This window comes from Gadus macrocephalus, chromosome 6, assembly GCF_031168955.1.
Source record: "Gadus macrocephalus chromosome 6, ASM3116895v1".
Classification (NCBI taxonomy): Eukaryota; Metazoa; Chordata; class Actinopteri; order Gadiformes; family Gadidae; genus Gadus; species Gadus macrocephalus.
In genome coordinates this window covers 16,366,302-16,388,275 of record NC_082387.1, presented here as the reverse complement: position 1 = coordinate 16,388,275, position 21,974 = coordinate 16,366,302, and the positions used below count along the sequence as shown (strand labels likewise).

At 42.3% G+C, this 21,974-nt stretch overlaps 2 protein-coding genes across 2 annotated transcripts; one reads left to right on the top strand and one right to left on the bottom strand.

Annotated features, from left to right (window-relative positions):
* The first annotated feature begins 158 nt into the window (after positions 1–158).
* On the top strand, positions 159–6,896 carry ostf1 (osteoclast stimulating factor 1). The gene is made up of 9 exons (XM_060053485.1): positions 159–324; positions 3,386–3,432; positions 3,820–3,870; positions 4,157–4,220; positions 4,325–4,378; positions 4,488–4,609; positions 5,159–5,237; positions 5,342–5,440; positions 5,863–6,896. Exons 1-9 carry the CDS (start codon positions 162–164, stop codon positions 5,919–5,921), a joined length of 738 nt encoding a protein of 245 aa, XP_059909468.1. The 5' UTR covers positions 159–161; the 3' UTR covers positions 5,922–6,896.
* mapkapk5 (MAPK activated protein kinase 5) lies at positions 6,427–21,339 on the bottom strand. Its single transcript, XM_060054532.1, has 14 exons — positions 20,343–21,339; positions 18,570–18,643; positions 16,069–16,144; positions 15,612–15,709; positions 15,339–15,447; positions 15,149–15,238; positions 14,589–14,684; positions 14,380–14,460; positions 13,953–14,140; positions 13,107–13,227; positions 12,745–12,875; positions 12,053–12,165; positions 11,173–11,277; positions 6,427–10,629 (listed from the first exon to the last, which is right to left on the bottom strand). The coding sequence occupies exons 1-14, from the start codon at positions 20,373–20,375 to the stop codon at positions 10,535–10,537; spliced, it is 1,410 nt and encodes a 469-aa protein (XP_059910515.1). The 5' UTR covers positions 20,376–21,339; the 3' UTR covers positions 6,427–10,534.
* Positions 21,340–21,974: the final 635 nt, after the last annotated feature.

The window sequence follows — 21,974 nt, the reverse complement described above, 5'->3', positions numbered from 1 at the left end:
GTTTTACATGCCTTAATTATCTCAATGTATAATTTTTATTATTTTCTTCCTTTGTTTTCGAGTAAACCACCAAAATTCGTAAACCATGGATGCATTATAAGAATTGACAAGAAGGTATGGATGTAGGGGAAAACACTTTGAAAGTGGACCGCACTTGGCGCATGCGTACACGACACCTTTCCGTAAACTCGAGATTGTCAACTTCCTCATTGAGTGAGAAAGTGCATTCGTTGACCGTGATCGACTATATTCGATCGACTCACGTATATCGGGAATTTGTCATCTATACAATGTCGAAGCCACCGCCCAAACCGGCCAAACCAGGTGAGAATTAACACTTTACTTTGTGGAGCTTTTGCTAGAACGTATCCCTGTCCCTTCCGAGAGCAACACACCTTGGCAGCCATAAAAGCTGATGTGTGGAGGTTGGGGGCGTCGAGGCTGGACACTTCTTCTGACACTGAGTGACAAATTGTATTCTGTTGTCAGATGTCATTAACACCTCTATTTGGGCTCCCCAGAACAATTCACACATGTTGCAATGAAATGGCATGTGTGAACTTAAGTACCAAATTACAATGTCGACCCATGGACTTCCCGATTTAGGCAACATGCATTTCGCGAGAATTATCTATGTTGCTGAGCAGAGTGGAATATAGCATCACAAAGTGATGATGAAGCGTCATCACTACTTCCTGAAGCTTAACCAACGCTTCAATTGTCCTACTCTGCACAACACACGAGGTTCCTCCTCTGCTCGTTGGGAAACAGGCTTTGCATATCTCTTACATGAGGGGAATGAAGGGGGGAAGTATTAGGCCTATTTATGGGTTACCTTAACAGATCATATAAATAGGACGGCATGGGCCCTGATGATAACATGTGTATTGTCATACATGACTAGCTTACACATCTGATGTGTGTACAGTTGTTCAGCTCTTCAATTTTAGTTGCTGCTATGAGATGCATCATGTTGTCTGTTTCAGCATCGATGTACGTGCCAGAACTTCCAATACGCAATCATTCGCAGACTCTGGAGCATATAAACAAATATAACTCTTATGATTCAGTTCTGGAGCTAAGCTGCGAATTACAGGCAAACAAATGTTACTGTTTGCTGGCAATCTTTACCCACCTCATTGCGATGTGTGTTGTTGGTAATGCTACAGAGTGTACTGTTCTTTTTTTATTTGATTCATTGGGTGGATTTAATAATTGCCCATTTATTTATCTTGTAATTTCAGGTGAGTGTATTTTATTCTTTAGTATTTTGTATATGTGCCTTTTGTATGTGTCAAGAGAGATGTGTGAAGTCCCTCACGGGTCAACACTTGCAGTTTCTGCAAGTGTAGGACCAACACTGAATAACAAAACCAACCAAAACATACAAAATAGATCTATGGGCAGAGCTTCAGTACCAGAATGGAGCGACACTTCTAAACCTGGGCTAGTTAGCACAGGCCTCTGTGTATTCAGCGGGACATGACAAGACGTGTAGCGCAGACTTCCCCGGCAATGTGGAACGGAGCTAGGCTTGTCCCACCCCCTAGACAGACCCCCAGATTCCACTACACTACTGCGGGGCGTTTGTTCTGTGGGACTCTGCAGACGTGGTGTGTCCCAACATGTGGGCTAGAATGAATAAACACTTCTGGGCTGGGCCAGGATACTGTCTGGCTACCTACTCTCCCGCTCTAGAGAAGTCTTACTTATAGAGGGCACTTGTTTATAATGGCAGTTACATTTAAACCGACCAACCAAGCACACCATGTAGGCCGTAACTAGGGCTTCCCAACATATTGAAACGGCAGCATGACTGACAGAGCCCGACCGATATAGAATTTTTGAGGCCGATACCGATACGAATATTTTGTGATTTAAAAAACCGATATGCCGATATATATATATTAAAAAAAAAATCCAGAAACGTGCAACAAAACAAACACATTTCCCTAACATTGGTTATTTGTAGTTATCCTTTAAATCCTTTTCACTCTCAGCTAACACGTAACAACAGCAAAACTGGACATGGTAGTCATGAATTAAGTCATGCTTATCGACTTTAGAGAATTGATGGGGATGTTCTTTTAATTGTTATTCAAGCAATGTATGTCTCGTGACATTTGCCTACTTACCATGAACACACTTGCACACATGAACAACACCGATGATCACCGTCAATCTCCTTCATTCACTCTGCCTAACTCTGGCTGAATCACCGGGTTTGGGCGTTAGAGCGCCCTCTGGTGGAGAGACTTTTTTTTTTTTTATATTCATTTATCGGCCATTATAAATGCCGATACCGAATAGTTTGAAAAATGCCTAATATCGGCCGATAATATCGGCCTGCCGATATATCGGTCGGGCTCTACTGACGACAATATGTGTTTCTGTAAGTTTAAATTGTGAATGCTGTAATAGGTGACAAAGCCTGCAATGTGAACTATTTCTGCTTACATTTTCTGTTGATGGAAAATCTTGTTCTGCAAAAACCAGCCCCCTTGAAATCTGTCACTTTGTTCAATGAGTGTATGGAAGCTGAATTGCACTTGGATCTTGTTGCATAGCACACGTCCCTAACATGGCTTTGATATGTTATCTTTTTGAATGTGCTTATAGCAGCATTTAGTTTTGTGATAGTAAATTAAACCAAAAATATTTTCTCCCTGTCTTCAATGTGTGTTGGGGGACGTTCAGCATGCCACAACCACAGCCAGCCACTCGTGTGGCATTCCAGACAGAGCTGAACTGCCTCCTCCTCCATAACATGTCATTAGAAACCCCAAGGGCAACCTCCACAGGCCTATAAAAAAAAACAGGAGTGTGTGTGTGTGTGTGTGTGTGTGTGTGTGTGTGTGTGTGTGTGTGTGTGTGTGTGTGTGTGTGTGTGTGTGTGTGTGTGTGTGTGTGTGTGTGTGTGTGTGTGTGTGTGTGTGTGTGTGTGTGTGTGTGTGTGTGTGTGTGTGTGTGTCTGGATTTTTTGCGGTTCTTGTGGAATTCCAGACCATTGTGTAACACATTGATTAGACGCTGCTCTATATTGATCAGTCTCACATTAGAGTTGGGGTTTTATTTAATGCACGCCACTGGATATTTGTAGGACAACTCCCAAGCCCAAGGGATTGTTCATTTGCCACAAATGTTTTCAGCTGTGTTTGTTAAGATATGGTGGATATATGTGCGGGAATACACCCTCGCAAAATAACATTAACCGTTTACTCGTCATTTATTTACCAGATGTTTTTATCAAAGGCAACTTGGTGAACATAGTTTACTGGACTGTGGATATTGGGGTTTGAACCCACGTTACTTTGTACATCTCTGCTGGCATTCACCACATGGTGATGTGTAGTGTCATAACTAATCAACATCTGTTTTCCTTCAGGCCAAGTAAAGGTGTTCAGAGCAATGTTCACCTTTGACCCCAGAACTGTGAGTAAAAATATCAAGATAATTATTAATGACTTTCGGTTGCGTTCATCTATTTCTGTTTCATTTCCTTCCCCAACACAGTTCTATTTGGCCTTATTGAGAAGTTATACATTGTCATCACTCAGTGGTTATATTAGTTACATAATTGTAGTGGATGAAAATTCACAGAGCTTATTCAGTCAACCATATTATGAAAACTGAATGTGTTTATTGATAACTATTAACAGGCGAACGCAAATCAATTAAAATAACTGTGCCAAATTGAATAACTGGTAAAACTGGTGAATGGAAGACTTTTGGGTCTGCACTTCTGCAAAAACATTGGAAAAAGGATCTGCATATACCTCCACGCACAACATTTTTTGTTTCTCTTGTTTGTCTTCGCAGCCTGATGAGCTGTACTTTGAAGAAGGAGATATATTGTATATCTCTGACACTGTAAGTTAAAACACTACAACTGTCTGCTTGTCCATGTGTCTGTATCTCTTTAGGTATCTGCATTGATGTGAGAGTATATATACGTTTCAAATGTCATTAAAATTTCCTATTTCGACCATTTTAGGGCATATCCAATTCATTTAGACTACAAAACTTGATGTGAATGTTTTATGATTATAAAACTGCACCAGCTTGATAACTTCTCTATTGAACCACCTGCTGTTGTTGCAAACCATGAGCTGGCCAATGGGACCTGACGTTGTGTGTGTGTATGTGTCATGCTCAGAGTGACAGTCATTGGTGGAAGGGGACATGCAGGGGACGAACAGGACTCATCCCCAGTAACTACGGTGAGTAGCGAACTTGTCATGAAAAATGTATTTTGAAATAAGGTGTGGCCGTTTGTTTTCTTTCATCATTCACATCCACAAGTACTATTTGACCTCGTCTACAGTTGCTGAGCAGGCGGAATCTATCGACAACCCGATGCATGAAGCAGCCAAGAGAGGCAAGTCCAGAAAGGAGTCGGTTCCTATTTATTTATGTCCTTCTATTCTATTCTCCTGTTTTGTTCTAATTTGAGCCACCTCATTGTGTGTGTGTGCGTGTGTGTGTAGGCAATCTGAGCTGGCTGCGAGAATGTCTGGAGAACAAGGTGGGCATCAATGGACTGGACAAGGCTGGGAACACGGCCCTCTACTGGGGTTGTCACGGTGGACATAGAGGTAGGTCATGGAGTGCATGGAGGTAACCCTAGTTCACTGACAATACACACTGTTTAAATGTGTATATCGGAACCAGACGTTGGAGCTAAGATGTCAGTGTGTTTGTTTGGGTCTTTTAAACCCAAACCACTGTCATTAAACCTGGGTAGCTTGCTACATGGCGTTTCCGGTCCATTATTGGATGTATAATTGTAAGCATGTGATTAGAGGACGGTTTCTATTTTCCAGAGATTCTTCAGCTACTGTTATTTATTCACTATCAGCATCCCCATGCTTTCCACATCCTCACTATGAATTTGGTGAATTGTGTGTGTGTGTGTGTGTGTGTGTGTGTGTGTGTGTGTGTGTGTGTGTGTGTGTGTGTGTGTGTGTGTGTGTGTGTGTGTGTGTGTGTGTGTGTTAATTTAAACAAAATGCTGTTAGTGGGTTTTTACTTGCAGACGATGAAGACTGCTATGTATTTACTCTGCTGTATGCTGTTTCATATCACATGTAACAGTGTTACAAGTCAGCGCTAACCTGAATCCATGAGTATGTTTCTGATCTTTTTGTGTGTGTTGTAGAACAAACTGGGGGACACTCCCCTCCATGCTGCAGCCTGGAAAGGATACTCTGACATCGTAGAAATGCTGCTCAACAAGGGTGAGTTGTTTTCTTTTCACCTTGATGTTTGTCCTATTTCGTTCTCTGTAAATGCAGCTCTATGCACTGCCCAGGGTGAGTGACTCTGTGGTTGTGTGTTCCAGATTCAAGGACAGACGTCAAGAACAACGAGAACAAGCTGGCGCTGGAGATGGCCACCAACGCTCAATGTGCCTCGTTGATCAAGAGGAAACAAGGAGGCAGTACGTATATTTGGCCAACAGGGGTCAGCCTTGTTATGAAAAAAAATCAGAAAAAAAGGCTACCTTCTATTTAAATTCACGCTTGGTCTGAAAGGAAGTCACACAAAGCGGTTCCAAAGAGGAATCATTCGTAATGTTTATGATATTTTATTAGATATTAACTCGTTAAAGTGACCATCTTGTAGATATACTTTTCTCTGTTGGGGATACCAACCTTTAGGCGAAAGATAGTCCTCCTAACAGGCATTTATTTACGTTTTTTTTTTTAAGATTTCCACTTTGCGTCACTTAATGAGAATTATAACCAAATGTAAAACTGTAATAAAATATAAGATACAGACAGTATTAACCGCTGCAAAAAATGTATAGCAACCAGATCTCTAGTGCAGACCTTAACTCCATTCTGTGGTTGGTGTTTTCAGACATCACGCGCTCGCATAGCAACGCAGAGGAGTACCTGGACGACGAAGACTCGGACTGAGGTGATCTTCCTCCAGGTCAAATGACGAGCTTGCCGTTATGTCTTTTCTCTGACGGACCAGCTCGGTTGAATTATGACCCCCCCTTTGATTCCCCATCCCTGTGGCAGTTGTGAATATTTTCCTTCTATACTATGTTTGTACCTCTTGCCTCCATGTTCTCTCGCCCTCTCTCTGGGTGTTTAACTCACTGTTTGACCCTGGGTGTATTTCCGTATAGAAGTCTAGGATTCTTGGGGCTTTAGCTCTGCCCACAGTGGTCCCAGAGAGACATAGCAAGCATAATCAACGTAGAAGACTCTTAACTTGAATACAGTCCAATTATGCAGATAACTTATCGAATAAGTGCCTTATCTGGACCGGAATAAAAATGATCCAAAACGCAATTCAAAACATTTCCTTTGTTCAAATTCAAGTGGGATTATTTTATGAATAAAGCATGGTAGCCCGACTAACATAATCTTGATTTATATTTAACTTCTTTTGGGATTTTTTTTTTATGCAGAATAAAAATATTTTGCAACTGTCAACTCTCTGTGGCAGTGATTGGGAAAGGTTTTGATGAAAGTAATATATTGCTGATCGTCCTGCATACATGTTCTACGGGACACAATTGGATATCGTTTTGTTTCTTTGGCTTTCTTATTCTTCTAACCCAGCGTTGGTTATCATCGAACTACATTCTGCACTAATTGCATTTAGTCATGTGAGATTTTTCAGTTACTCCATTCCACAATTCCTAAACGACTCAGAGCTTACTGTGCTAAACATGGACAACATCTTTAGTCTTTTTTGACTTGATTGAATTACCATGAACCATTTTCTTGTAACATTTCCAGAATGATCTCTAAAGAAGTGCCTTTTAAAGCATGGCGAAATCTCTGACGGTTGTCCGTTTCTTGAAATGAATGTTTATTTGTTCTCAATTTCTGCATTTTTCTATGTTTAAAATGCAATAAACGTCCTCTTTACTTAAACAGCATATGTATTTCTATATAAAGCACTATATATAGTTACAAATGGTATAATAATTCAAGACATTCAAATTCAGTTACATGTCTTGTTTTTCACTGCATTGTTTCTAAAAGCACTTAAGGCAATGGGTACAATACATGGTGCATGCCGAATAGCCTCCCTCAAATAAGTGGTGTTAATCAGGGCTTTCACAAAAATCTTTGGATGGTCGTTTAATCAGTCAGCAACGAAGTAACCATACTTTAGTTGGACTGCTAATTGGGTTCTACTTCAAAAACACGACATGATCATTTAGAAAATCCGAACTTGTCCTTTATTACAAATTCAGCATGATGACATTTCTAAGAAGGCAGAAAGGGCAAGAGAAAGATGCGGACGGAAGTACATCGTGTTCTTGATTGGTTCAGATACAAAACATGCTACATAACTGGAAAACAAGAACATATCTGAATCATGAAAGAAAAAGACGATACTTCAAAGTGGTTTCCCGCTACAGCATATTAACCTAACCAATGTATACACCTATTTTGAATTTGACTTAATTACTTTGAATTTAACTGCCTTACTTAAACAGCTTCCTACAGAAAGATTCAACAAGGGAAATGTTAATTATTTTCTCTCAAGCCTTTTTGTACAAGTGCCGGGCAAAGGAAGATGAGGCAACAGCGCCCAATATATATGAACCGAGGTCTGCTGTAATAAAAGACAGAAATGTATCAAGAGGTCACTATTGAGGATGGGCCTACTTAACTCATGTACATCCCTGGCAGTAACAGCTCGTCACTTTCTACCCGTAGCGGACAGAACACAAGACAAAGAGCTACTTTGTGTTTTTTAAAACCAGGTCATGTTCAGATAGGAAGCCATGGCCTAGGCCTAGCCAGTCAAGGCCCTGAACACAGATCGGACCTAGCCACAACATCAATCTAGCGGCCGAATAAACTAGCAGCTGATCAGTGAACCATGCAGATGGATACGGTGCTATAGGCGAAGCAGCTACACTGAATGCCAGCCAGCTCACACCTTTGTGTATCAATAAATACAACACACCATCCGCTTTCCTCTTCGGTTATGGGGGGGATATCCCTTCAACATTGTAGATTCAGGAAGCAGTTTTGATTCACTTTGAAAGCCCCCCCACACGGAAGTAAGCTACATATAGAAATGACAAAATGTGTCATGCTTTCTTGGTCATTAGGGACCACACACACAAACAGACGCACAGACACAAAATTAAATTCAACAGTAAGGAGGAACAAAGCACATTTCCTCCAGGTGTACTTCCCTGTATTCCGTAATACACACCTATCTCTGTTGTGAGTTATCTCAATCACTGCACAAAATGATTGGAAGGGATCACTTTTGTCAAGTAGTTTTTTGAGACAGTACCTCTCCAGGATTAACCCTATCCCATGATTAACAAGGCACGGTGTGGTCGTTCAGTGGCTTTACTGGCCTAAGAAACATCACCATTTACCAAGGCCATGCCGTACAAGAAACTGAACAAATTAGTAAATCAGAAAGAAGGAAAATAAACAGCTTTCTGAGCCTTTAAGAATTCATTTGAAACAAACCGGCCCACATACGATTCTCCGAACGATACAAATTCTGAGTTGCATCAGCCATGTTCTACAGGAGATGGAATGAAACAATGACTGACACAAGGCAAACGCATACAAACGTTTGAGTTTGACGTTTGCTTGTTTTAAACCCCATTAGGACGTGACATGTCACTGAAGGCCTCAGTGCCTGGGGGTCATGTAAGGAGATGTAGATCTCACAGCTGTTTCCTTCTGGCTTAGAAGGATATCAAGATGTACACAAAAAACAAGGGGATTCTCTATAAACTGAGGTGGATCTCTAAATACAGAAAGGATTCAAATACAAAGTACGTCTAAACACATTTTCCAAACAATTTTAGAGTCATCTCTACCACCCATTCCACATGGCCTCAGACTGATAACAATTTCCTCTTTTGACCACTCTGCTAAAGGACAGCCAATCAGAACGGGCGAAAGAAACGTGTAGTGATATGGTGAGTCTGCTACAACTCTGGGGTTGAGTTAAACCCACTAATGAAGTTAAGGACATTAACCAGGGAAGGACCGGCTCGGTCATTAATACTGACAACAAACTTCATAGAAATCCATCATGTACATGCATGCACTATGAACAATACATGTAACTATTGCACATTTAGCAGCTCAGGCAGATGCTATTGCTAAGTGATTTCAAGAACACCGTGAAGCTGACAAGAGTAAACTGCATTGACATAATGAAACTCAATGCCTTCTCCGGCTGGGGATAGACAGAATAATCTTTTTACAGCTATGTATTGTTGTGCATATAGTTTGTGATCAATTCTTGGCTCTTGACTGGCAGAATGCTTTTTTAACTGTAGATATAAATAAGCTACCAGTTCATTAGTTTGAAGTGGACCATGACAAGTACATTAGAGCAGGTAGTTCCTTTTGGTTTTTCCCAGATGAAAACCAGACAACTGCTGAATTTCACTAAATAGTACGTTCAACTAAAGTAAAGCATCCCAGGTGATTTTAACAGCAGCCATCTGACTGAGATTATAAATACAATGAACAAAATACCTTCCAGAACAGACACTTAAATATCTCAACTTATTTACACAAATCACACTTGAAAACAAATTGAAATTGTCAAGATGATCAACTTGAAAAGCTTAATCAAGTAAATAAAATAAAATTAGATCTTATTTGGCATGGAACTCTTCATCTTGGATCACTTTTGTTTTGTCTCTTCGTTTTTTTTACTCCTGCTTCCAACACTAGGAGAGCGGAGCAGTTTCAACACATGGAAAAACTAGAACTTTAGACATGAGTGAGAATGAGACCTTACGACAGGCCTCAACCATGTCAACATTGTAGTTAGCTATCAGGTGGTAACAGCCTGGTGACTGAGTTTACAGTTTCAGATTTAGATTTTGTTATGTTTTGCTGTTTTGTTATGAACACGGATGTTCCAGAGAGGGAAATTAATTTATTACGGCTGCGTTGTAATAATCCACCTTTTAATTTCCCTTGAAAATATTCGTTCACGGTTCTGGAACTTGGTTATAAAGTTTTGAGTTTAGTTTATAGAGAAAATATGAATAAAACAATAATTCAAACAATTCAAAAGCAATCCAGGAGGAGGAGTATGGAAGAGTGAACTAAAAAGTAGTTTTGTAGTCTATAGCCTTCTTCCGGCCTAAAAGAAAGATTAAACAATGGAATTATATCGTCAAATAAATAAATATTCATAGAATTGTTAAAAGAAATAAAATATAACCAAATAAAATGACAGGGAACATGACAAGTAGTAAAAATTTCCTCCCAGAAAATAACTTCTTGTTGATTTGAATTCTTTAAAGGTTTCTATTTTTTTGAAAAACAAAAATATAGATTTGTTATCTCCATGTTCTTTGCCGTTGTTCATTAAAAAGATTTATAGTACCAATGTTTCCACCTTGAAATATATCTGCAGCTGTACAATATGTGAATATTGTATGAATTCGTGGAGAAAAAAAAAAGACACAGTAGCTTGTCAATATACATAAAAAAAATGACACTTCTTGGTTAAAAAGGCTTAACAAACCATATAAAAAAGGGCGATATAAAGACAGTTCCTAATGAGCTTCTTCAAGGTTTGTCTTCTCTTCGATTGCCTGTTTTACTATCTCAGCCAACTTCAAGCGGTCTACTTTGTCAGAAAAGGCCCGTCCTGAAACAAACAACAGAACATTGTGTGATTCAACCGCAAATTAAACACTAATCTCTAAGGAATTACCTGACAGTTGCTTTCATTAACAAGGGGTATCATAACAGACGCAGCTATAAAATAATACAGCTCACAGAACATGGTCACAATAGACTTCTGTCTTAGACACAATGAAAGCAGTGTGTGACAAACACTTAAGGCTCAGTTATGGTTCTACGTCGACGCAACACAGTGAACACGCAGACGCTTCGACGCAGTCGTGAACCCGTTTTGGTTCTGCATCGGTTTTTTGGGAGGCAAAAGTCAGGCCCTTGCGGTAGACCCATGGAGGATCCTCAAGGACGTAAAGGTCTCTTGAACCCCTTTGCGTTGCGTCGACGAGGCATAACTAAGCCTTTATTCACAGATCGGCCAAATTGTTTTCTATTGCTAGCTGGGGGGGGGGGGGGGGGGGTGAATGCGGAAAGTGTAGGAACCAAGCTGGAACCAAGATGGCCGCCAATGAATGAAGGCCCACCGGCAAACGTGTCGAGAAGCACTACCTACCGTCCCAGCTGAGCCCCTGTAGACTGTCTCTCAGTAGTTTACAGTCTCTGTTGAACCTCCAGGCCTCGTACATGACCTGATTCAGCTTCTCATCCTCATTCTCCCCTGCACATCACATCACAGTCATCACACAATAATGCAAGATCACATCAACAAGCCTTTTGTAAAGTACATATATCAGTTAGACGTTAAGCAGTTTGGGTTGGATCATGGGACGTAGATTTTACACAAGGGTGTAAAACAGCATTTTGAGAAGTCTACGGCTCTATTATAGAGCAGGGTCAGTCAACTAAGTCACCTGATGTGCACATGGGTTTGTCAAAGAAAAGACAGGGAACCACTGCATTAGAATAGCCTGAATGTTCTTGTTCACAAGAAATGCACTGATGCTTTGGTTGGTGACTTACAAACGCACACTGCACATTATCTTTTGTGGATGGCTGGCAGGTTTTATCGCTTTCAAACCATGCATCCCCTCAGTTGATGTGGTTATTCAAATTACTTCAAACATTTGTCTTATTGACCGTGACGTTTATCGTCTTTACCCCTGGCTGAGTCAAGTGCCCTCCAGCAAGGCGTGCTTTGACTGCAAAGGGTTTTCCCCATTGCACGCCTTAGGCAACGCATGACCTTCAGTGACCGACCGAGTGAGTCATTGTGTTATGTTTGAATGACGTTCTAAAGTAGTTGAGAACCTGATTGCTGTAGTACGTCATCACGTCAAACCCGCTCTCAAAAAAGTCCACCTAAGTCACCCATGTGTATGCTTGTATGTCAACCATTATTCCAACTGTATGCAGGTCTCTGTCTCTGTGTCTCTGTGTGTCCGTGTCTCTGTGTGTCTGTGTGTCTGTGTGTTTGTGTGTTTGTTTGTGCTTACCAGCCTGCGGTAGTATACACTGAGCGATGACGTCTCTTAGTTTTTCAAGTGCTACGTTTGAGTCTTCTCCATTCTCAGGGTCATGGATGAAAATACCATCAGTGGGCTTGGGGCTTGAACATGTACAAGGACAGACAAAAACACGTGACACAGTCCAGTTTTTAAATTCTTACATGAAGATATCTAATGATCAATCAAATGATAGAACCAATTTCTAATTATCCTTAAAGCTAGGGAAGGCAATTATGAGGAACCAGCCCGAATAAGCTACATTTTGAAAGTATCTGATTTAAAAAAAAAAAAAGAATACCATCCCTTCCTTCAGGACTCGCTCTAATGCCACCACCGCAATACACGCAATAAGCGATATGCTTAAGCGATATGTCCGCTTAGCCTTGTGGAAGACTGTGGTCATGCTCAATGGGAGCACGGGCAGAGTGCACGCAGCTGGCTGGACAGGTAGGTAGGCTATCAAATCATGTCATTTTGGCTGACTGAATTGATTGGAAGGGCTTATTACAGACCTGCCTACAGCCAACCGGAGATACCGTATTTCTTTATTTTCTTTGTCCGAGTATTTGATTTATCGATCGCTGTGGCGATGTCAAGGGAATTCCAAGTGATATAACCAAAAGTGCTTGTAAAGTGAATGGCCTAGCCTAGCTAAGATAGTCAGTAACCAATTGTCCTACCCGAGCAGCTTTCGTTTCCTGAGGATTGGGTTGTTCACGGAGTTCAGAGGCTTCAGGCTGACGTTGAGATCCTGGATCCTCATGTTGGCCAACTGCTCCGCGTGCGCCTGCTGGATACCTGCTACTACTGCCTGCATGGGGTCGCACCACACACACAAACTGCTCAGTCGGGGATCTGGAGCGTAGCCATTCTGGGCCCATTTTGTGAGAAAACCTCAATTGGTTTCGGTCCAAAACAAAAGTGCTGCTAAGAGTGACTGTAATTTTGCCTGTTATCCATCCCTCTCCCTCACAGACTTCTTGGTTTTGAGCGAGACATTACACATCCACAAGAAAGAATTGTGTTTGAGGCGTTCAGCCACCTTGTCCATCATCATCTGGGCAGAGGGCAGCACGTTGTCCAGCGCCTCGGTGCAGTTGAGCCAGGGGTGAGCCAGGACTCCCTCGATGGTCAGTCGCTCCTCTGGCTTCACCTTCAGCAGCCTGGGCAGTGGCAGCGTCAAGGGAATGGGGGCAAGGGGAGAGGATGTTATGCCCGGAGTGGGAGTCCTCGGGCGAAACATTATTATTAACCAAAATGTGCTGTAACCAGAAGGAGGAGATGATCGAGAGCTGAGCGACAAGAACAAACCAAACGCCTCTCGCTGGGTTGGCGAGAGGCAACCCGGCTTTTTAGCAGAGCGACAGCTCCCCCAACCAACCGACGAGACGCGGGCCGAAAGAACATCATCGCAACCAGTGCATCCTACCGTCTTGTCGAAAAACAGAGTAATGATACCAATCTGTCTTTCAGATAACAGATAAAGCCATTTACCAGAACACTTAGCTATCCAGTGCACAGAGTAAGCCATTCTCTTTACAGTAGGCAGAGAGAGGGGAAAACGCACTATATCAGTGTTTCCCACACATAGACCAAAGTGTGGCGCAACAGAATGAACACAAGTGCCACAAATTGATTCAGCTTTTTTTTATTTTTATGTTACGCGATTTAGAAATATAAATATCGTTCCGTTTATTCATCTCCGCATGGCACTCTTTCTCCCTGTCATTCTTGTTCACACACGCACACAGAGACAAGCGTGCATACATGCCAATGGTGCGCGGGTACACTAACAATTATTGGATAAACCCGCGTATCAATGATACACTGCACACGCACTGTGGATTCACTGGCAGTGCGCGAGCGAGCGAGAGAGAGAGAGACTCACTTGCGAACAATATCCTTGGCCATCTCTGAGATCTGGCTCCACTCGTCCTCTGGGAAGTCAAAGCTGGCCGTCATGATCTTTTTCCTCATGTCCTTAGGGATGGTACGGCTGTGGTGCTTGGAGTAGAAGGGAGGGTAGCCGCAGAGCATCACATAGATGATCACCCCCAGAGACCACAAGTCACAGCTCTAGAGACCAGGGGAGGAGGCAGGGAAGATAAAGCATCAGGACAGTGATGGAGTGACCGGTTGAATGAAGAAATAGTCAATAAAGTTTTGTTATGAGAAAGGGCCACCAGGTGGGAGGTGGATGAGCTCTTACAGGCCATAGTTACATCACACGTGGTCGTGCGACAGAGACCCTTTGAACATATTCAAATCGTTGGGACACTTTGTTTGAAAGGAGTTGCGAAGGAAGGAGGCGTCACCTTATTGTAGGTATAGGGAGTGGGTGAGGTAGGTATGATTCCAGACTTCTCTTTCTGGTGTCTTCTTTGAGCCTCAAGTACCTGGGGACAAACATCCCACCCTGCGTGTTAGAAACCATGACGGCAGCGGCCACCCGCCGCTGCTGCAGAGCGGGGTCTGTGGCGTGCGTTCTTTTCGTGGGTTAGGGTGCGTTTGCGTGCGCGATTACCTGAGGTGCTACGTAGTACGGAGTGAACTGAGGAGTCATCAGGTCGCCCTGGTCGATCTTGGCAAAGCCAAAGTCACACAACTTCACCGGTGCGTCCTGTGGTGTAGGAGAGAGGACCAGAAGGTGACCACCGCGGTACGGGACGGGCCTGACCACAGGCAGACGCTGACCTGCGGCCATAGGCACGCTGCGGGGCTCTACGATGGCCTATGGATTTACATGTTGTGATTGTGAGCGTCATCAATTTATAGTTAATTTCTGTTTGCTGGCGTGTCTCGTCATGCGTGGACCGGGCAAGGGGGAAGTAGAGTATCTTGTGCCTCTTTGGTAACACACTGGGTTCCAGGTGGAGAGGTGCCTCCAAGCCCTGCCGTGCTATTGGAGGTCAAATCTGGCGCTTTGGCACAGAGGGGATTCTCAATCATGCAGTCCAAAAGGAAGGCTAGTAAGGCACTAGAAGAGTTCAGGAGTGTGAGTGAGTGAGTAAGGGTTTGAGTATTATATTTTATAGTCTTAGTTTGTCTAATACAGGAACACAGTGTGTGGCCTAGTGTCCTCACGAGAGAGTTATCCTTGAAGAGCAGGTTCTCTGGCTTCAGGTCCCGGTGTGCAATATTCAGGAAGTGACAGTGTTCCAACGCCTCGCCGATCTAAACACAGAGACATGGCAGAGTAATACACTGATGTAATGCACGCACGCACACATGCACATACATACACACATACAAACAAACAAACAAACGCACATACCTGCTTAGTGACCTGGCTGGCCATCTTCTCTGTAAAGTGTCTGTGTTGGCTGATTCGGTGAAACAGCTCCCCCCCTTCCATCATCTCCATAACGATTAGTAGCCTTGCTCTAAAAAGGAATATGGGTAGGTAACAGAGTACCGGTAATTGAAATAAGAGACACATAATCTAAGTCTAAATCTAAGAATGTGTTGAATTTGTTTTTGGATGTCTTCTGATCAATTTGATCATTTGCTATGTCTATTCTGGACACGCATATACACACGTACATACCTTGGACTTGATTCATGGGGGAACTGGACACTGTTGGCATAAACTTCTAGGATTTGAACCACGTTTGGGTGACTAGCACACATCATGTGAAGACGGACCTGATGGCAGATGGCAGAGGAAAGAATTACTTAAAAAAAAATAGATCACACTTTGTCTTTTCTGGCCATTTAATTATTTCCCAGATTTTAGTTGCAATGTGTTGATTCAGTGAATGTCCCGAGTGTATGGCTGCCAATATACATTCTGTACATTATTCACAGTTTCCCAAGAACATTTACAAATACTGTAATCGTATGGAACAGACCCAGTTCCACGAGACATCATTTCTAGACGGTGTATGTGTGTAATTACGACATCATGACTCGAGACCCAAAGAAGCAAAAAAAGAAGGAAATGGGTACACGGGTATGGAAATAGGCGGGAGGAGACGTCGATAAACAAGAAGTGTGGCATTAACCTCATTCCGGGCCTTGGGGCGATCAATAAGTATCTTGAGGGCAAGGCGTTCCTGAGAGGATTTCATCACGCAAACTCTGTTGAAGAGAGGAAAATAAGGCACACTTAAGTCAACAGCATCATCTACGGCGTGTTATGCAGTATGTAGCCCCCCCCCCCCCTGCTTCTCGAAAATCAACAACATTGCTGTCATAATACTTTTCCCCAAACCAGTTTAACATGTTTTCGCTGACACATCTGTTTAGACCGATCAGTTCTGACATTTTGTCAACATTCACGTGAGCCTGTGAACCCTCTGGCCCTTAAACTCAGATTACACTATTAAAGCTCTACTACAAGGAACATCCTGTCTCGGCCAAAGTTCGCCTACTGCAGAGTAACTCCGCCCATATGAGCAAGGGTGTGTGTGTGTGTGTGTGTGTGTGTGTGTGCCTCAGTCTGTGGGTGGTGGAGGACATGAACGTGTCGTGATTGTGAGAGGTGAGTAAGGGTGAATCATAAAAGTGTGTCAGAGCTTTTCCCTTTTAGTCCAAGCACACAACGAATCACAGTGCAGCAAGAACAAAATAGAGAGCGGCGGGAAGCGTGGGTACAAAAAGAAAAGAACATTTGCATGAAGGAGCAAGAATTGTTGAATCAGTGCTTAAGGGGGGTACAACATGCAAGAACTAACTGACGCATGAGGACTGGCTGTCTGTCCTTTCTACTTGTTGACCTTCAGTGAGCAATGACAAGTGTCCTGTAGAGAATGAGAGAGTAAGGAGACCATAAAGAGGAGCGTGAGGTACTATTGGGAACCGATTCAACATGCATGACAAATGATCAGCGCTTACTATTCAAAATTGGGACAGTACACTGGAAAAATTATTGTCTGCATTAAAAGAGGCGAATACAAAAAATAACATTCTTCAAGAGATAAGAATACAAATGCTGAGAGAGGAATACCGATGTGAACCAATGAACGGGTGAAAAGATATGCAAAGTTAATAAACACCAAAGAGGGAGTGTGTCAGGAATGTTGTTTACTTCAGTGTGAGTGTAAACATACAGGTGTTGGATGTGCTCTGAGTTTAGGACTAGATAACTGCAGCTGTTGCGGGAAGTGTAATGCCGCGTTTCCACTGCAGGGTGCGGAACGGATCGGTTCGCAAAGGTGCGGTACGGGTTGCGTTTCCACCGCCAAAAGTGGGCGTGACCCGGACTTAACTGTACCCGTTTTTGTCTTGTTTTCAGTACTCCTCCGTTGGGGTACTGAAAACGAGAAGAGACGCCTGAAAGGGTCCCGGGAAATTCTAGCTACACATCCCCTCCGTTGATTGGTCGACAGAATCATCCCTTCCGGGCGACGTGGGGATAAAAACAAACAAACAGTAGCCAAGGTATTATTCTTTACAATTAACATGTCGCGTAAAATACGGAGGAACAAGGAGGTGGAGACGTTCCTCTGCATTCTTGGGGAGGAAGACGTTGTTGACGATGTTTACGTAGCTGCCGCGGCGATCGACATCCGGCCTACCTTAAAGGGTACTGTCGGCGGTGGAAACACGACCTCGGAACTGAGCTGGGCTATACCGCCCCCTCCCTACCGCACCTTTGCGAACCGAACCGTTCCGCACCCTGCAGTGGAAACGCGGCATAAATAGATGGTCGTGCACATATGCTAAGAAATGACCTGTGGTTGGAGCACAGGTACTCTTGCTATCTGAGGCGCTGAGGTGACCCACAATCATTGCCCTCTTTTGGGAAAGTACATTCAAGACAGACGGTACATTTTTTTGCATGTTTTCAAAATGTCAAGCACATATGTAAAGCAGCTGTTGTGCAGCCTCTTTTAGTTAGACAATTTTTTCCCTGCATCTGTTAAGAATCCACATAATTGGTCTCCATAACCTGTTCGCTGCTAGGAACCAAAATACTTGAAGTCTCCTTTATAAGCCCTTCACATGGCAGTTACTCATTAAAAGCATTTCCAGTCCCAAATGTTAGCTGTTTACGTTATGGATCAACAACTGTTGGATCGAAACATAGCTAAATATAATAATAATAATAATAATAATAATACATTTATTTATTTTGTTTAGTGCTTTTTAATGACCCAAAGAAAGACGCTTACAGTGAAGGGGGGGGACCTCACTAACCACCACCAGTGTGTAGCACCCACTTGGGTGATGCACGGCAGCCAATCTGTGCCAGAACGCTCCAGTTTGAAGGTGAGAGTGTGGGAATTAATGAGTCAGACAATTATACAGGAGGATTATTAGGGGGCCAGATGGAATTAGCCTGGTTGGTCCAGGACACCGGGGTAACCACTACTCTTTGCGATAAGTGCCCTGGAATGGGTGGTCAACAGAAGAAGCTGTAATAAAATGGGAATGAATAATCTAGCCATCCAGATGATAGAAAATCAAGGTATTCCATGTTTAGTTCTATCCTGAAGATGTGAAGCATGGGAAGTGAGTTTTTCAGTATGGACTTATGGAGGTTTTCGGCAACCTTGCTCACCTCACGGGCCCGCTGATGCCAGCTCCCAGTTTTTGGGTCCAATTGATGTTGTATTCCTCCAGAATGGATGTTTCCTTGAGAGAACAGATTATAATTAACGTGATTAAATTACAGATCAATACCAAAGCAAAGATGGAGCAACCAATCTCATGTGCTGTATATGTCTTTCCTACAAAGACTTGAAATAGAAAAGTTATAAAAAGATAGGATGCCCTGGCTTTGAACAATTTTGACCTATTCTGTACCCTTCAAAAAAGCTAAAAACAAGGTTTTTCTTTACCCTTCAACAAAGATTAGTCTATACCATGAACTCACAAAACAAAGCATACGTCATAGAGGACGGTTTATCCAACATCGCTAACCCCTTTGCACTAAAACTAATACATCATATTGTTACTGCCCAGTGCTTCAGCCACACCAGTGTCCACTGCATGGTGGCCATCCACAGCAGTGGATGGTGAAGTAGCCTGAGGTTTGTGCCCAACGACATCCTGTCTGGCCCAATTTACAGGCCAGACAGCCCCCCCACCCCCCCGACCATTGCCACACAATCCTTTCCCATGTATTCTGATTAAGTTGTGTGTTCAAAGGTCCAGCTGTGGCCACCCTTGATCACATTATAATGCTGAGGCTGACGTTAACGTCCAGGCGCAGATCTATGCCAGGGTGCATGTTTGTTGGTTAGACAAATTCAGTGAGATCAAAGTCCAACCCTGACCCTTAACACCTTTCACCAGACCAACTATTATTTTTTCGTATTATTACATCAAAATCCTATGTTTTCAGGATTAATTTGTTTTAATGGACCCCCCAGAGTCAAAGCATTGACAAATATCAGAATTATTTACGCACACACAACTTATATTTCCACTTCCGTCACCTCAGTCAATAGGGCTTACTCACATTTTTGGTTTTACAATGTCCTTTTAAACATTAAATCAAACTGTTACCACAAGTAGTATAATTAATGGTGTTCACCATTCACCACACAATCAACAAGTGATATCACATATGGAGAAATGGAGGCGGGGTTATCAGGTTTTTTAATTCTGACATTTGAAAAGACATTTGTTGATCTGCCTTAAAACACCACTTTCCTATCCTCACTTTTCCCTTTCCCTTGTCTATTGGGTTAAATGTTGTTGTTAAAGCAACTTTAGAAAAGCCTGTATTCAAGGCAAGCCATTAAAGAAAGGAATTGCGATAAACACTAATACTGACCATATAAATGTTTTACCACTGCCACTACAAAAACAAAAAGGATTTTAGATAGGGTTGCACATTGAAATTTACATTTATAGGAATCCACCTTATTGGATATAAGTAAGTATTGAAATTGCCACATGGAATTGAATTGTTAACATAAATAAATGTGGGAATATATGAGAGTTATGGTTTCCCACATAAGTATATATATTGGGGTTGTCACACTCATGTCCAACACCTAAAGAGGAAAAATAATCTGATTTGACATTATTGGGTTTTTGATCAAAATAGTCAAGTTTACCTAACCTTTATCTGACCAAGAACAGATAGGTTAGGAGATTGTCACATTATATAGTTTAGCAACTGAGAATCCCAGAAATATAAAGTCTATATATAAACAATCATCTATAATACACGAATATAAATGTAAACCTCCAGAAGATGATGCCAAATTCAGAATCAACTGTCCCTATCTCTTCTCATAATCAAGGGATTTCAATTCATTCATAACAGTTGAATTACAATGCAATCATGACAGTACAGCGAGAGAGATGCCTTCGTTATTACCTTGATGAATTTGTCTGCATTATCCTCCGACATGGTTGCGTTTCAATGGTCCCTGCCGGGCTTTTCTGGCGATCTCATAGGGTTTACAATAATAACAAACTGCTTGACGTTGACCTCTAAAAGTTTCTCCAGATAGTCCTGCCTTAGGTTCCCCAACGAGGATGTAATTACTCGTTATAGGACCCGGCCATGGATTCCAGTTAATATTCGACCGGCAAGCGACCACAGTCGGCTGCGTTTACTTGCTGAAGCCGATGTAAACGCCAACCAGCCGGTATAGTTGTCAGGGCAGCTTGGCTCACAACCTCGGGTCCCGACTCGCTCTTCCGATCGTCTTGAACTCACTGCTGCGACCATGTAGAGTGCAAGAAAAGTCCTAGTACAAGCGAAATTCACCTAACCCACCACTTTTGGTGTGGCGCCGAGCAGGAATCAGAATCGTATATTTATAGCCGGTGCAATGAGGACTCCGCTACACCGCTCTGCTAACGTTGCGACTCTTGGACTAGAAGGGATACCGGCTAAATACTAGCGTTGAGATAGAAAATAGTTTAGTGTATTGGCACGATGGATCATTGGACCAAATGACCCGATCGAAGCTAGAGACGTAAGGATAAGCGTGGTTGAGTTGTTATATACGATATATTTAGTGTTAAAAGAAACAAGGTAAAGTTATATCCTATTCAAGGCTTGTATACATAGACGTAGAACGGGCTAGCTCACAGTGGTGGCTAAGTTATTTAGCTAGCAGCAACATGCAAAACGACGCACATTGACACTTTATCGCAGTCAAAAATTTGTGCCGTTACCACGACCAGGGGTACATTAAAGGCGTATTAATATAACGGCAGGAGGAGCCTTATGTACGTGGAGGTGACCAAAGAAAAGCTCCTAGCGCTGGGCTACCCTGTTATTTCTTTCATGGCTTGAGCTTCTGTTCACAGTCACACACACCGACTCAACACTATGCGAGAGCTGGCCGCGCCGAACGCCTGACGAAAATACAGCAGGCTACATTGGTAATCAGGCATTTTACCTCTACGTACCTCGCTGATCTCATCCATGATCTCACCCTGTGAGCTCACCTCCAAACGGAATAATTTAAACAACTACTGGGCACATTCATAAGAGTTAAACAAAGATGGGTCAATGCGTACATCTTTGGAAATGCATAATAATGATAATAATAATATACAACTGAACTACTACTACTATTACTACTAATTATAATAACATTAGATACAAAGACTTCACCATTACATTCAATGATCAATAATGTCGTTGTTGTAGCTGTAAACCTTAAGTCACAGTCTGCTGATAAATATAAAATATGTTGTTTAGTATGACATTTTTTGAAGAATTTAGATGACAAATTATGTTCTTTTGGAACATAGGACCATATCTATTATGTGATGTCAAAGAGTTGAAATGCTTAAATTTGAAGCATGTTAAAAACAAAACTTCCACATTGTGGAGTCGTTGTAAATAAACTCCATGGCGTACTTTAGACATTCCAATGCTAGGCTTCTCGCAAACTCTCCTATAAAAACATATGCATTATACGAACTGCTATTAGGCTTAAATATGGCCTACTCACCATTGCTTTATGTTTTCATCTTAATAAAATCATAC

Excerpts from the sequence above, each read along its gene's own strand:
- ostf1 (XM_060053485.1), top strand. The coding sequence starts at position 162 with ATGCGTACACGACACCTTTCCGTAAACTCGAGATTGTCAACTTCCTCA. Across the intron at positions 325-3,385 it reads GCCCAAACCGGCCAAACCAG|GCCAAGTAAAGGTGTTCAGA; the intron begins GTGAGAATTAAC and ends GTTTTCCTTCAG. Across the intron at positions 5,238-5,341 it reads AGAAATGCTGCTCAACAAGG|ATTCAAGGACAGACGTCAAG; the intron begins GTGAGTTGTTTT and ends TGTGTGTTCCAG.
- mapkapk5 (XM_060054532.1), bottom strand. The coding sequence starts at position 20,375 with ATGTCGGAGGATAATGCAGACAAATTCATCAAG. Across the intron at positions 14,461-14,588 it reads CGTACTACGTAGCACCTCAG|GTACTTGAGGCTCAAAGAAG; the intron begins GTAATCGCGCAC and ends GTTTGTCCCCAG. Across the intron at positions 12,166-12,744 it reads AGGAAACGAAAGCTGCTCGG|CCCCAAGCCCACTGATGGTA; the intron begins GTAGGACAATTG and ends TACATGTTCAAG.